Raw genomic sequence first — 15,481 nt, forward strand, 5'->3', positions numbered from 1 at the left:
TACTCAGCTTTTCTATTTTTGTGTCAATTCATTTCTGCAGCAATAATAATAAAAAATGAATTAGGTAGCGGTCGGTAACTTCCAGCTCTTGTGGGACCACAAGTCCCAGCATGCTGTGTCTGGATCATATAGTATATGCTGAGAGCACAGGAAGTTCTATGATAACTAAACAAATACCGCAAAGCTGATAAGTATGATGTGTGAACAGCCAAAGGATGAAAACCACCGTATAGTACATAAAAGTTACAAAGTCAGCTTATTTATGGATTCAGTCTGTGATTTGTATCAAACGGCCTCTGTCACTCGCACTATACAGGGTCCCAGTAACTGAGGGGTCATCTAAAAGGAAAAGAAACAGCAACGCAGACTGGAGATCGTCTGACAAAGTCCTTTAAAGAACCACAAGACCTAAAACACAAACGTCTTTGTATGGAATTAGGAACCGGTTCGGTGTCTCACCAGAAGGACAAGGTGTAGTCGCCCACGAACGTCTCGCTCTCTCGCACTAGGAAAGTTCCGTCCTTCCCCCCGGTCTCGGTGCAGTACTCGTGCAGCAGTTTCTCTGCGATCTGTCGCCCGTCTCGCCCTCCGCCCAGCTTCCCGTGGAACCATTTCTCGCTGAAGTGTAGCTCGTTATTATTCAGCTCCTACAAACCAAGTCCCAAAAAATATTAACAATCGTTGACTTATGTTTTATTTCAAGGGCTCCGAGTAGGGGCCCAGTGCTCTGCTCCCAGGGGCCTCTTCTGAGCACGCGTTCTCCGGTGCAGGCGCAGTGGGCGTAGGACCCCGCATGCTCAGAAGAGCCCTCCGCTCTGATATTTTGACAGCAGAATGGGGCCTTGGTGGTAGGGATGCGACCTGGTGCTGTCGGGCCCTTCACTTGCTTTCAGAACCCATAGGAGCCACATTCCCTGCACTCACTGCAATTCCACCATAGCGTCCAACATTTAGAAACCCTAAAGTGGGACAAAAAAAGACCCAACCCATTCCACTCAAACTCCGCCCATAGATGGATATATCTGATCAAAACGCCACCCACTTTTCCATTAGGCTTCACCCATTTTGTGGCCGGCAAATTGGGATTATGTCCCACCAAATTCGTGAGAGTTGGGGATATAGTTTCGCCTTAGATAGACAAAAAACAATAATCCCTTGCTGCACATAATGTAGAAAGTGTTTATTTATACAGGATACATAATTTACTGCCCACGTTCCCTAGGACCACAAAATATCACCGATGTCAGACAGTGATGTCAGTGGCTCCTAGTAAACTGATTGGCTACATTAGAAACATGGTTCCGCCCACAAAATGGGGCTGCCTCCGCTGTGTGCAGGGAACAGCTGGGCAAAGTGAAACATAATTAACCTTTATTTTATTGGAAAGAATACACAATATGTTATTTAGTCTTTCATATGATGCTGAACCCATTTATAATTTATATTATTAAGTTATTATACCCAGCGAGGAGGTTTAACCGGTGACTACAAACTATACAAGGAGGAAAATCAGGACAAAACTAAATCTAATTCTATGGGGCATATTCAATTGTCCGGTTCCCGCGGCGCGTAAAAACTATTACCGTTATTACGATTATAGTTAGCTGGATTTCAGCTCGCGGTTAAGGGAGCTGCGAGCTGAAATCCAGCGAGAAAACTACCGTAATAACGGTATTGTGTCCTGTGATTGATATAAAACTGATGGACAGAAATATTCTAACACAGAAGTTGTGAAATTTGCTGTCTGACTCTGTGGCTGCAGCATGGAGCGGCTGCTAGTAACGGGACCCCCCAGCGGATTAAATCTCCACCTTAATCACCCCACCTCTTTTGGCTCCGCCTCTTCTTCGTCCTCATTAGACTGGTACCGCGAGGTCTCCTCAGAGTAATAAATTTTGTTGCTGGTGAGAACAAAATAGTGCGGACTCCAGTGCTGTAGACAAAAACAATTAGAAATGTGACAAAAAGGTAAAATCTACAAGCACTGCAAATAACACAGGGAAAGGGAAACAAGAGGCAAGTGGTAGGAACATACAGAAATTCACCCAATTTTAACTCTTCATTCATAATCCAAGGCAATTTTCCTGCTTATAAAATATGGCCACCATATTTATATATACATTTTAGAAATGTACAAGGAATAATTGTATATTAGATCATATATATTTGAAGGGGGAAGCATTTTACCTATGCACACAAAAGCTAGGGAAAAGTGACTTTAATGCCAGATCGATGTTTGTGCAAGAATTGTGGTTGGAAAATCGAAAGCCGCCTTTGGAGTCAACAGATTTAATCAGCAGAAAGCCATTTATTCAAGAAATGGAATCTTTTACAAAAAATAGATTTTTACTATAAATAAATAAATGATTATTAATACTTTGATTACTAATACTATTACTGTTATTACTATTAATAATATGCAGAATAACGCACAGTAATATTTATATATGCACATATAAATAATATCTATATAATGAGTTCTGAGGAAAACATGATTATTATAATGAATAACGCACCTTTATGTAAAATGATTACAGATTTTAGGGGTCACCTTGGATTTCTGTGAATTTCATACAAACATTTGGCTGTAGATATGGTGAGAACTCCTAGGTGACTTATAATAATATATACATCACAGAACAAGGCCAATAATGTAATTATATAATATAATATAATATTAGACTAAACAAAGGGGGGGCAACCAAATGGTGCATGGTCTACAGCACAAAACTTACCCGGAAAGACTAAAAGATCTTAATATATATAGTTTGGAGCAGAGAAGGGAAAGTGGGGAACATGATAGAAACTTTAACATATATCAATCGTTATAACAAGGTGCAGGAGGGAAACATTCTACAAAGGAAGAGAAGTATTAGAACACGAGGACATGCACTGACACTGGAGGGAAGAAAAGTATTAGAACATGAGGACATGTACTGACACTGGGGGGAAGAGAAGTATTAGAACATGAGGACATGCACTGACACTGGGGGGAAGAGAAGTATTAGAACACGAGGACATGTACTGACACTGGAGGGAAGAAAAGTATTAGAACATGAGGACATGTACTGACACTGGAGGGAAGAGAAGTATTAGAACACGAGGACATGTACTGACACTGGGGGGGAAGAGAAGTATTAGAACACGAGGACATGTACTGACACTGGGGGGAAGAGAAGTATTAGAACATGAGGACATGTACTGAGACTGGGGGGAAGAGAAGTATTAGAACATGAGGACATGTACTGACATTGGGGGGAAGAGAAGTATTAGAACATGAGGACATGTACTGAGACTGGAGGGAAGAAAAGTATTAGAACACGAGGACATGTACTGACACTGGGGGGAAGAGAAGTATTAGAACACGAGGACATGTACTGACACTGGGGGGGAAGAGAAGTATTAAAACACGAGGACATGCACTGACCCTGGAGGGAAGAAAAGTATTAGAACATGAGGACATGTACTGACACTGGAGGGAAGAGAAGTATTAGAACACGAGGACATGTACTGACACTGGGGGGAAGAGAAGTATTAGAACATGAGGACATGCACTGACACTGGGGGGAAGAGAAGTATTAGAACACGAGGACATGTACTGACACTGGAGGGAAGAGAAGTATTAGAACACGAGGACATGTACTGACACTGGGGGGAAGAGAAGTATTAGAACATGAGGACATGTACTGACACTGGGGGGGGAGAGAAGTATTAGAACACGAGGACATGCACTGACACTGGAGGGAAGAAAAGTATTAGAACATGAGGACATGTACTGACACTGGAGGGAAGAGAAGTATTAGAACACGAGGACATGTACTGACACTGGGGGGAAGAGAAGTATTAGAACATGAGGACATGCACTGACACTGGGGGGAAGAGAAGTATTAGAACACGAGGACATGTACTGACACTGGAGGGAAGAAAAGTATTAGAACATGAGGACATGTACTGACACTGGAGGGAAGAGAAGTATTAGAACACGAGGACATGTACTGACACTGGGGGGAAGAGAAATATTAGAACACGAGGACATGTACTGACACTGGGGGGGAAGAGAAGTATTAGAACACGAGGACATGTACTGACACTGGGGGGAAGAGAAGTATTAGAACATGAGGACATGTACTGAGACTGGGGGGAAGAGAAGTATTAGAACATGAGGACATGTACTGACATTGGGGGGAAGAGAAGTATTAGAACATGAGGACATGTACTGAGACTGGGGGGAAGAGAAGTATTAGAACATGAGGACATGCACTGACACTGGGGGGAAGAGAAGTATTAGAACACGAGGACATGTACTGACACTGGAGGGAAGAAAAGTATTAGAACATGAGGACATGTACTGACACTGGAGGGAAGAGAAGTATTAGAACACGAGGACATGTACTGACACTGGGGGGGAAGAGAAGTATTAGAACACGAGGACATGTACTGACACTGGGGGGAAGAGAAGTATTAGAACATGAGGACATGTACTGAGACTGGGGGGAAGAGAAGTATTAGAACATGAGGACATGTACTGACATTGGGGGGAAGAGAAGTATTAGAACATGAGGACATGTACTGAGACTGGAGGGAAGAAAAGTATTAGAACACGAGGACATGTACTGACACTGGGGGGAAGAGAAGTATTAGAACACGAGGACATGCACTGACACTGGGGGGGAAGAGAAGTATTAGAACATGAGGACATGTACTGACACTGGGGGGAAGAGAAGTATTAGAACATGAGGACATGTACTGACACTGGGGGGAAGAGAAGTATTAGAACATGAGGACATGTACTGACACTGGGGGGAAGAGAAGTATTAGAACACGAGGACATGTACTGACACTGGGGGGGAAAAGAAGTATTAGAACATGAGGACATGCACTGACACTGGAGGGAAGAAAAGTATTAGAACATGAGGACATCTACTGACACTGGGGGGAAGAGAAGTATTAGAACATGAGGACATGCACTGACACTGGGGGGAAGAGAAGTATTAGAACACGAGGACATGTACTGACACTGGAGGGAAGAAAAGTATTAGAACATGAGGACATGTACTGACACTGGAGGGAAGAGAAGTATTAGAACACGAGGACATGTACTGACACTGGGGGGGAAGAGAAGTATTAGAACACGAGGACATGTACTGACACTGGGGGGAAGAGACGTATTAGAACATGAGGACATGTACTGAGACTGGGGGGAAGAGAAGTATTAGAACATGAGGACATGTACTGACATTGGGGGGAAGAGAAGTATTAGAACATGAGGACATGTACTGAGACTGGAGGGAAGAAAAGTATTAGAACACGAGGACATGTACTGACACTGGGGGGAAGAGAAGTATTAGAACGCGAGGACATGCACTGACACTGGGGGGGAAGAGAAGTATTAGAACATGAGGACATGTACTGACACTGGGGGGAAGAGAAGTATTAGAACATGAGGACATGTACTGACACTGGGGGGAAGAGAAGTATTAGAACATGAGGACATGTACTGACACTGGGGGGAAGAGAAGTATTAGAACACGAGGACATGTACTGACACTGGGGGGGAAGAGAAGTATTAGAACACGAGGACATGTACTGACACTGGAGGGAAGAGAAGTATTAGAACACGAGGACATGTACTGACACTGGGGGGGAAGAGAAGTATTAGAACACGAGGACATGTACTGACACTGGGGGGAAGAGAAGTATTAGAACATGAGGACATGCACTGACACTGGGGGGAAGAGAAGTATTAGAACACGAGGACATGTACTGACACTGGAGGGAAGAAAAGTATTAGAACATGAGGACATGTACTGACACTGGAGGGAAGAGAAGTATTAGAACACGAGGACATGTACTGACACTGGGGGGGAAGAGAAGTATTAGAACACGAGGACATGTACTGACACTGGGGGGAAGAGAAGTATTAGAACATGAGGACATGTACTGAGACTGGGGGGAAGAGAAGTATTAGAACATGAGGACATGTACTGACATTGGGGGGAAGAGAAGTATTAGAACATGAGGACATGTACTGAGACTGGAGGGAAGAAAAGTATTAGAACACGAGGACATGTACTGACACTGGGGGGAAGAGAAGTATTAGAACACGAGGACATGCACTGACACTGGGGGGGAAGAGAAGTATTAGAACATGAGGACATGTACTGACACTGGGGGGAAGAGAAGTATTAGAACATGAGGACATGTACTGACACTGGGGGGAAGAGAAGTATTAGAACATGAGGACATGTACTGAGATTGGAGGGAAGAGAAGTATTAGAACACGAGGACATGCACTGACACTGGGGGGAAGAGAAGTATTAGAACACGAGGACATGTACTGACACTGGAGGGAAGAGAAGTATTAGAACACGAGGACATGTACTGACACTGGGGGGAAGAGAAGTATTAGAACATGAGGACATGTACTGACACTGGGGGGGAAGAGAAGTATTAGAACACGAGGACATGCACTGACACTGGAGGGAAGAAAAGTATTAGAACATGAGGACATGTACTGACACTGGAGGGAAGAGAAGTATTAGAACACGAGGACATGTACTGACACTGGGGGGAAGAGAAGTATTAGAACATGAGGACATGCACTGACACTGGGGGGAAGAGAAGTATTAGAACACGAGGACATGTACTGACACTGGAGGGAAGAAAAGTATTAGAACATGAGGACATGTACTGACACTGGAGGGAAGAGAAGTATTAGAACACGAGGACATGTACTGACACTGGGGGGGAAGAGAAGTATTAGAACACGAGGACATGTACTGACACTGGGGGGAAGAGAAGTATTAGAACATGAGGACATGTACTGAGACTGGGGGGAAGAGAAGTATTAGAACATGAGGACATGTACTGACATTGGGGGGAAGAGAAGTATTAGAACATGAGGACATGTACTGAGACTGGGGGGAAGAGAAGTATTAGAACATGAGGACATGCACTGACACTGGGGGGAAGAGAAGTATTAGAACACGAGGACATGTACTGACACTGGAGGGAAGAAAAGTATTAGAACATGAGGACATGTACTGACACTGGAGGGAAGAGAAGTATTAGAACACGAGGACATGTACTGACACTGGGGGGGAAGAGAAGTATTAGAACACGAGGACATGTACTGACACTGGGGGGAAGAGAAGTATTAGAACATGAGGACATGTACTGAGACTGGGGGGAAGAGAAGTATTAGAACATGAGGACATGTACTGACATTGGGGGGAAGAGAAGTATTAGAACATGAGGACATGTACTGAGACTGGAGGGAAGAAAAGTATTAGAACACGAGGACATGTACTGACACTGGGGGGAAGAGAAGTATTAGAACACGAGGACATGCACTGACACTGGGGGGGAAGAGAAGTATTAGAACATGAGGACATGTACTGACACTGGGGGGAAGAGAAGTATTAGAACATGAGGACATGTACTGACACTGGGGGGAAGAGAAGTATTAGAACATGAGGACATGTACTGACACTGGGGGGAAGAGAAGTATTAGAACACGAGGACATGTACTGACACTGGGGGGAAGAGAAGTATTAGAACATGAGGACATGCACTGACACTGGAGGGAAGAAAAGTATTAGAACATGAGGACATGTACTGACACTGGGGGGAAGAGAAGTATTAGAACATGAGGACATGCACTGACACTGGGGGGAAGAGAAGTATTAGAACACGAGGACATGTACTGACACTGGAGGGAAGAAAAGTATTAGAACATGAGGACATGTACTGACACTGGAGGGAAGAGAAGTATTAGAACACGAGGACATGTACTGACACTGGGGGGGAAGAGAAGTATTAGAACACGAGGACATGTACTGACACTGGGGGGAAGAGACGTATTAGAACATGAGGACATGTACTGAGACTGGGGGGAAGAGAAGTATTAGAACATGAGGACATGTACTGACATTGGGGGGAAGAGAAGTATTAGAACATGAGGACATGTACTGAGACTGGAGGGAAGAAAAGTATTAGAACACGAGGACATGTACTGACACTGGGGGGAAGAGAAGTATTAGAACACGAGGACATGCACTGACACTGGGGGGGAAGAGAAGTATTAGAACATGAGGACATGTACTGACACTGGGGGGAAGAGAAGTATTAGAACATGAGGACATGTACTGACACTGGGGGGAAGAGAAGTATTAGAACATGAGGACATGTACTGACACTGGGGGGAAGAGAAGTATTAGAACACGAGGACATGTACTGACACTGGGGGGGAAGAGAAGTATTAGAACACGAGGACATGTACTGACACTGGAGGGAAGAGAAGTATTAGAACACGAGGACATGTACTGACACTGGGGGGGAAGAGAAGTATTAGAACACGAGGACATGTACTGACACTGGGGGGAAGAGAAGTATTAGAACATGAGGACATGCACTGACACTGGGGGGAAGAGAAGTATTAGAACACGAGGACATGTACTGACACTGGAGGGAAGAAAAGTATTAGAACATGAGGACATGTACTGACACTGGAGGGAAGAGAAGTATTAGAACACGAGGACATGTACTGACACTGGGGGGAAGAGAAGTATTAGAACACGAGGACATGTACTGACACTGGGGGGAAGAGAAGTATTAGAACATGAGGACATGTACTGAGACTGGGGGGAAGAGAAGTATTAGAACATGAGGACATGTACTGACATTGGGGGGAAGAGAAGTATTAGAACATGAGGACATGTACTGAGACTGGAGGGAAGAAAAGTATTAGAACACGAGGACATGTACTGACACTGGGGGGAAGAGAAGTATTAGAACACGAGGACATGCACTGACACTGGGGGGGAAGAGAAGTATTAGAACATGAGGACATGTACTGACACTGGGGGGAAGAGAAGTATTAGAACATGAGGACATGTACTGACACTGGGGGGAAGAGAAGTATTAGAACATGAGGACATGTACTGAGATTGGAGGGAAGAGAAGTATTAGAACACGAGGACATGCACTGACACTGGGGGGAAGAGAAGTATTAGAACACGAGGACATGTACTGACATTGGGGGGAAGAGAAGTATTAGAACACAAGGACATGTACTGACACTGTGGGGAAGAGAAGTATTAGAACACAAGGACATGTACTGACACTGGAGGGAAGAGAAGTATTAGAACACGAGGACATGTACTGACACTGGGGGGAAGAGAAGTATTAGAACACGAGGACATGTACTGACACTGGGGGGAAGAGAAGTATTAGAACACGAGGACATGTACTGACACTGGGGGGAAGAGAAGTATTGGCACACGAGGACATGTACTGACACTGGAGGGAAGAGAAGTATTAGAACACGAGGACATGTACTGACACTGGAGGGAAGAGAAGTATTAGAACACGAGGACATGTACTGACACTGGGGGGAAGAGAAGTATTAGAACACGAGGACATGTACTGAGACTGGGGGGAAGAGAAGTATTAGAACACGAGGACATGTACTGACACTGGGGGGAAGAGAAGTATTAGAACACGAGGACATGCACTGACACTGGAGGGAAGAGAAGTATAAGAACACAAGGACATGTACTGACACTGGAGGGAAGAGAAGTATTAGAACACGAGGACATGTACTGACACTGGGGGGAAGAGAAGTATTAGAACATGAGGACATGTACTGACACTGGGGGGAAGAGAAGTATTAGTACACGAGGACATGTACTGACACTGGGGGGAAGAGAAGTATTAGAACACGAGGACATGTACTGACACTAGGGGGAAGAGAAGTATTAGAACACGAGGACATGTACTGACACTGGGGGGAAGATAAGTATTAGAACACGAGGACATGCACTGACACTGGGGGGAAGAGAAGTATTAGAACACGAGGACATGTACTGACATTGGGGGGAAGAGAAGTATTAGAACACAAGGACATGTACTGACACTGTGGGGAAGAGAAGTATTAGAACACAAGGACATGTACTGACACTGGAGGGAAGAGAAGTATTAGAACACGAGGACATGTACTGACACTGGGGGGAAGAGAAGTATTAGAACACGAGGACATGTACTGACACTGGGGGGAAGAGAAGTATTAGAACACGAGGACATGTACTGACACTGGGGGGAAGAGAAGTATTGGCACACGAGGACATGTACTGACACTGGAGGGAAGAGAAGTATTAGAACACGAGGACATGTACTGACACTGGAGGGAAGAGAAGTATTAGAACACGAGGACATGTACTGACACTGGGGGGAAGAGAAGTATTAGAACACGAGGACATGTACTGAGACTGGGGGGAAGAGAAGTATTAGAACACGAGGACATGTACTGACACTGGGGGCAAGAGAAGTATTAGAACACGAGGACATGCACTGACACTGGAGGGAAGAGAAGTATAAGAACACAAGGACATGTACTGACACTGGAGGGAAGAGAAGTATTAGAACACGAGGACATGTACTGACACTGGGGGGAAGAGAAGTATTAGAACATGAGGACATGTACTGACACTGGGGGGAAGAGAAGTATTAGTACACGAGGACATGTACTGACACTGGGGGGAAGAGAAGTATTAGAACACGAGGACATGTACTGACACTGGGGGGAAGAGAAGTATTAGAACACGAGGACATGTACTGACACTAGGGGGAAGAGAAGTATTAGAACACGAGGACATGTACTGACACTGGGGGGAAGATAAGTATTAGAACACGAGGACATGCACTGACACTGGGAGGGAAGAGAAGTATTAGAACACGAGGACATGTACTGACACTAGGGGGAAGAGAAGTATTAGAACACGAGGACATGTACTGACACTGGGGGGAAGATAAGTATTAGAACACGAGGACATGTACTGACACTGGGGGGAAGATAAGTATTATAACACGAGGACATGCACTGACACTGGGGGGAAGTAGGTTCAGAGGAAATGTGAGGAAAAACTACTTCACAGAAAGGGTAGTGGATAAGTGGAATATCCTCCCATCAGAGGTGGTAGAGGCTAATTCAGTAGAGCAATTTAAACATGCTTGGGATAGACATACGGATATCCTTACAAAGAACTAAAGATCTAACAGGGTGTGTGGTTACCATAGGTTAAAATATTGGCAGACTAGATGGGCCAAACGGTTGCTATCTGCCGTCAAATTCTATGTTTCTACGTTGTGTCCTACAATGGTCATACTGGTCACCACCAGACACGGAGGTGTGAGTCAGGTACGTACATGATCGACGGGGTCCTCCAGGTACAGGATCCCGTTCTTGATGGAGTTACTGATGTCGTTCTCGGAGTAGCTGGCTGTAGACACCTCTTCGTACAGGTTCCCCTCCACCAGCTTCTTGTGCTACAGAGAGAGGCAGCCGGTTAGTACATGTTCTTCACATGTAACACGCCAGACATCAGTTCCTACGAGTATTACCTTAATGAGGATCTTCTTCTTCAGCTGATTAGGAGACGGCAGCTCGTCGGCGTTGATATCCACCGGTTTGGTGAGCAGCATGTCCCCAAACACCTTCTTGAAGTAGTAGGCCATGTTCCTCTGCTGCATGACGCTGCAGTGGTCCTCGATGGACAGGATGACCGGGTACCTGGGGCAGAGCACACAACACTCTCGTCACGTCTCCTCTTAAAGAGACAGTAACAATAAACACACGTGGCGGCCCCTTACTCGGAGGTGACGAAAGCGTGCTCCTTGATGGTGTGGAGGACGTCTAGAAACTTGATCTTTGAGGTCAGTGTGTGTCCATGATAGATGATTGGCAGGTCGTCAGGGCCGTCCCAGCAGTCCACTGGTTAATCAGGATGGAAAGAGACGGTTTATTCGGTGGGTGGGTTAGTGATTAGGTCAGTACTGGACCTACTGACGTGATGTCACATTGTGATGTTTATCATTATACAAAATAACTCAACGGGCAGAATATTTCCTCTCGCTGATATTATTAAAGTGTCACAATCACAATTTTGGCAAAAAAAAACTTGATTAAATTCAACTTTTTATAGAGTTCTCCCAAATCATCTTCTGTCTGTTCACCTTATATAGTAATACTATCCTTATATAGAACTATCATACAGCAGCGCTAGAGCAGCAGATGTTTTTTCAAAGCTGACAATCTAATTTCTAATATCCCAGGTACGCACACCCCAGGGCAGAATTACTGATAAGCCAATTAATCTACCAGTATGGGTTATTATTATTGTTTGCCACTGATGTGTCCCGTTTCCAGTCACGGCACATGTATGTGCATTTTGGACATATAACAATGAATCTGATAGAAATCCTGACCCATATGTATATATATATATATATATATATATATATATATCAGAATCACTGACACTTTTTCCCTGTCCCACATGTTGTTTTTAGTAATAAGATATTTCATTAAATGTCAGGTTTGTTCATTACTTCAGAACACCCATTTTGTTCAATTCATATTTTCCAATTAAGAGAAAACAAATTCCTGCTGCCTTGTGGTGGAAATAAAGTATCTACTGAAGCCGGAGGTTATTCACATCTGTTACTTACACTCAATGCAGCGACAGCCCATACGTAGGCAGCGAGCGTACGCCTCTAGGGAGGACTCACTGGAGAACTGATCACCTGTCAGATACCTGCGGACGGGACAACGGAGATATTGACACAAGATTTCCAGCAGACGTAGCACTAATACCGATCACTACATGAATAAACTGCAGATAGAACGGATAACGTCATTTACTGCGTGTTTTATGTCTTACAGCTGATGTTAATGTCGAGGAGTAAGAATACTGCAGAATCATGTAGAACTGCCAACGTGACTACGAAGCTGAAACTGAAGTGTTGGTAGTTAAGTAAATGTTTCTATTGTGATATATTTCATTATCCTTCAGAAATCTGACATGTTTAAGAAGCTCCTGCTGGAGCAGCTCTTTCTATCACTCAGGAATAGGGGGAGAAGGCAGCAGGGACCACAAACAATGCAAACTTCCGAGAGCTGTGTGATTGGCTTGCAGACTCCTGGTTGATGTTACTGATATTAATGAAGAGGGTAAATCTGCAGCATTATATCTGTCTCAGCAGCAATACCCAGAAGGGTTGGGACACGTTCAGTATGTATTTCATAGAGTCTGTCTTACGTGTTATGTGAGGATGAGATCCAATACTGGGACAGGGGGTAGTTCATCTCCTCCGGCTCCACGTTATCATACTTGGAATCCATGATGGAGTTTTCTTTGGAGAAGAGATACGCCAGGAACTGAGGGCGCAGAAACACAGAGTGACCACCAGGGGGCGGTAGACCTGCTCAACACATATGTTCAGCTAACGCCAGATCTGATCTTTGGGCGCAGATCACTAACATACAGTGCAGGTATCTAGTAACGCGAAGGTTCGTCTCATGTATCAATGCACACAGGCTTATGGGTAAGAGAGAGGGTCTGAGAGGGTACAAATGTCTGATGGGAGGATCTGGCCTATCGGGGGCGCTCTGCTCGTTCTCTAGTTTTACAGCACTATATGCTGGGTACACACTGGAGGTTTTTCAGACTATTATGGGGCCAATCACCAGATCAACGACCACTCGGCCACACACCGCGTTAGTGTATATAATCACACGATGAACGATAGTCGTTCCAAAGTGCCGATTTGTCGTTTCATTTGGTTGGTTGTACTGTTAATAATCTCGCTCCAATCACCTTCCCATCCTGCAGTGTGTATGATCAGGGTCTCCATAGAGCTTACAGTAATGGTCTGTTTAGCACATGCTGGCAATGACCATGTCCTGGGGACTAAATGTAGAGAGTGTTGTAGATGGAATAATTTGTTAGTTCTGAGATTGAATATTTTGAATATATAGTCCCAGAAGCTAACGAAACTCGTTATTACATGTGGATATGTATCCATGTGACAGGAACGAATGAATGAATATTGTGCTGTCATTCTGTAAACGACTATAGGACCAGATGAAGAGCACAGATCTGGAGGTACATTGTGTATACTGTGTACACAACAATCGTACGACCGGTCTGTCCTTCAGTCTTAGGTACAATCGTTCTAGATCACAGATTGGTCGGAAAGTTCTCCAGTGTGTACCAAGCCTTAGTTTAGGAGTTCGAGTCTTGACTTATATTCTTAATTAGACACATTTACACATCCTAGTTACTCTCCTGCAGGAAAGGGCAATTTTTAGACACATTTCAACCAATGTAAGAAAAGCTTTCCTACGCACAGAAATGACCCTGTGATAAAGACTTGGTGCCTCCTCACTCTCATGATTAACGTGACACATAAATCGGGATAAACGAAGCAAAAGGGAAACATTTTAATCAGTGAAGGGGGAGGGTCCTAAACTGGGAGTGAGTTGGATCCGCAAACCAGCAAAGCCGCGAGTGAGGGCCGTAAGAGCGATAACCGGACAATCAGGCGCAAACTGCACAGACATAGAGGAATTACAGGTCCACACTTCACACTAAAACCATAACAGCCAATCAGTTCATTGGCTTTCATTTTTTTCAGATGAGACCTGACTTCTGATTGGCTGCGGTCTTACCGCTGACTTCCACCTATGATCAATGACAGTAAACAGAAGTCACCTCATCCAGCTGCAGCACCGGCTCCGATATCTCCCCGTCTGCGTCCCGCAGGTAACCGCAGAGGAAATCCCTCACTTTACCGAGGTCACTGGCCCAGGACTCCTGGTAACAACAAGAGCGTCTGTCACATGTGGTGGTGATGTCATAGGATAACAGTGACATCATTATATAACATTCATATCTAATAATACGATGGTTTGAGGATCAGCATTAACGCTTCTGCTGCCTTCTGGGAGAAATAAAAGTATAAATGAAAGTTGTGAGTTGGAGATTTCAGCAGACATCAGTATGAAGTGAGTGTGAAAGGATTTGAGCTCTCACCTCCCATATTGGTTACAATAATACTTGGCGGGAATCCGTTAGTGGTACTAAGGTCAGATCACCTAAATGTGTTCACTGCTCGTCCAGGATGTCATCAGATTGTGCACAGCAGCACAGAGGATATCATGGGATGAATGTTGTAAGGAGGGGAATAGAGGCAGCAGGAAGCCACAGACTGAGAGTTATATAGTGGAAGGAGCAGGGTCCCCAGCAGCACAGAGTATATCAGGAGATGAGTGATGTGTTAGTGAGGACAGGGCTGCATGTGACAGGGGCAGTGACATGATGTGAGGAGGGGGATGGAGGCAGCAGGAAGCCACAGACTGAGAGTTATATAGTAGAAGGAGCAGGGTCCTCCAGCAGCACAGAGTATATCAGGAGATGAGTGATGTGTTAGTGAGGACAGGGCTGCATGTGACAGGGGCAGTGACATGATGTGAGGAGGGGAATGGAGGCAGCAGGAAGCCACAGACTGAGAGTTATATAGTGGAAGGAGCCGGGTCCTCAGCAGCACAGAGTATATCAGGAGATGAGTGATGTGTTAGTGAGGACAGGGCTGCATGTGACAGGGGCAGTGACATGATGTGAGGAGGGGAATGGAGGCAGCA

General features: G+C 44.8%; 1 protein-coding gene across 1 annotated transcript in view; it reads right to left on the reverse strand.

The window, feature by feature from the left end:
* The window catches only part of LOC142158033 (1-phosphatidylinositol 4,5-bisphosphate phosphodiesterase gamma-1-like), an 82,785-nt gene that overhangs the window by 22,824 nt on the left and 44,480 nt on the right, over positions 1-15,481 (reverse strand). The window contains exons 10-17 of the mRNA XM_075211611.1: positions 14,553-14,654; positions 13,098-13,216; positions 12,508-12,593; positions 11,650-11,770; positions 11,401-11,569; positions 11,206-11,325; positions 1,826-1,933; positions 460-647 (exon numbers count right to left, since the gene is read on the reverse strand). Of these exons, the coding sequence (XP_075067712.1) occupies positions 460-647; positions 1,826-1,933; positions 11,206-11,325; positions 11,401-11,569; positions 11,650-11,770; positions 12,508-12,593; positions 13,098-13,216; positions 14,553-14,654 (1,013 nt within the window). The remainder of the gene's footprint in view (positions 1-459; positions 648-1,825; positions 1,934-11,205; positions 11,326-11,400; positions 11,570-11,649; positions 11,771-12,507; positions 12,594-13,097; positions 13,217-14,552; positions 14,655-15,481) is intronic.

The sequence above is a fragment of the Mixophyes fleayi genome, chromosome 5, assembly GCF_038048845.1.
Source record: "Mixophyes fleayi isolate aMixFle1 chromosome 5, aMixFle1.hap1, whole genome shotgun sequence".
In the NCBI taxonomy this organism is placed as follows: domain Eukaryota; kingdom Metazoa; phylum Chordata; class Amphibia; order Anura; family Limnodynastidae; genus Mixophyes; species Mixophyes fleayi.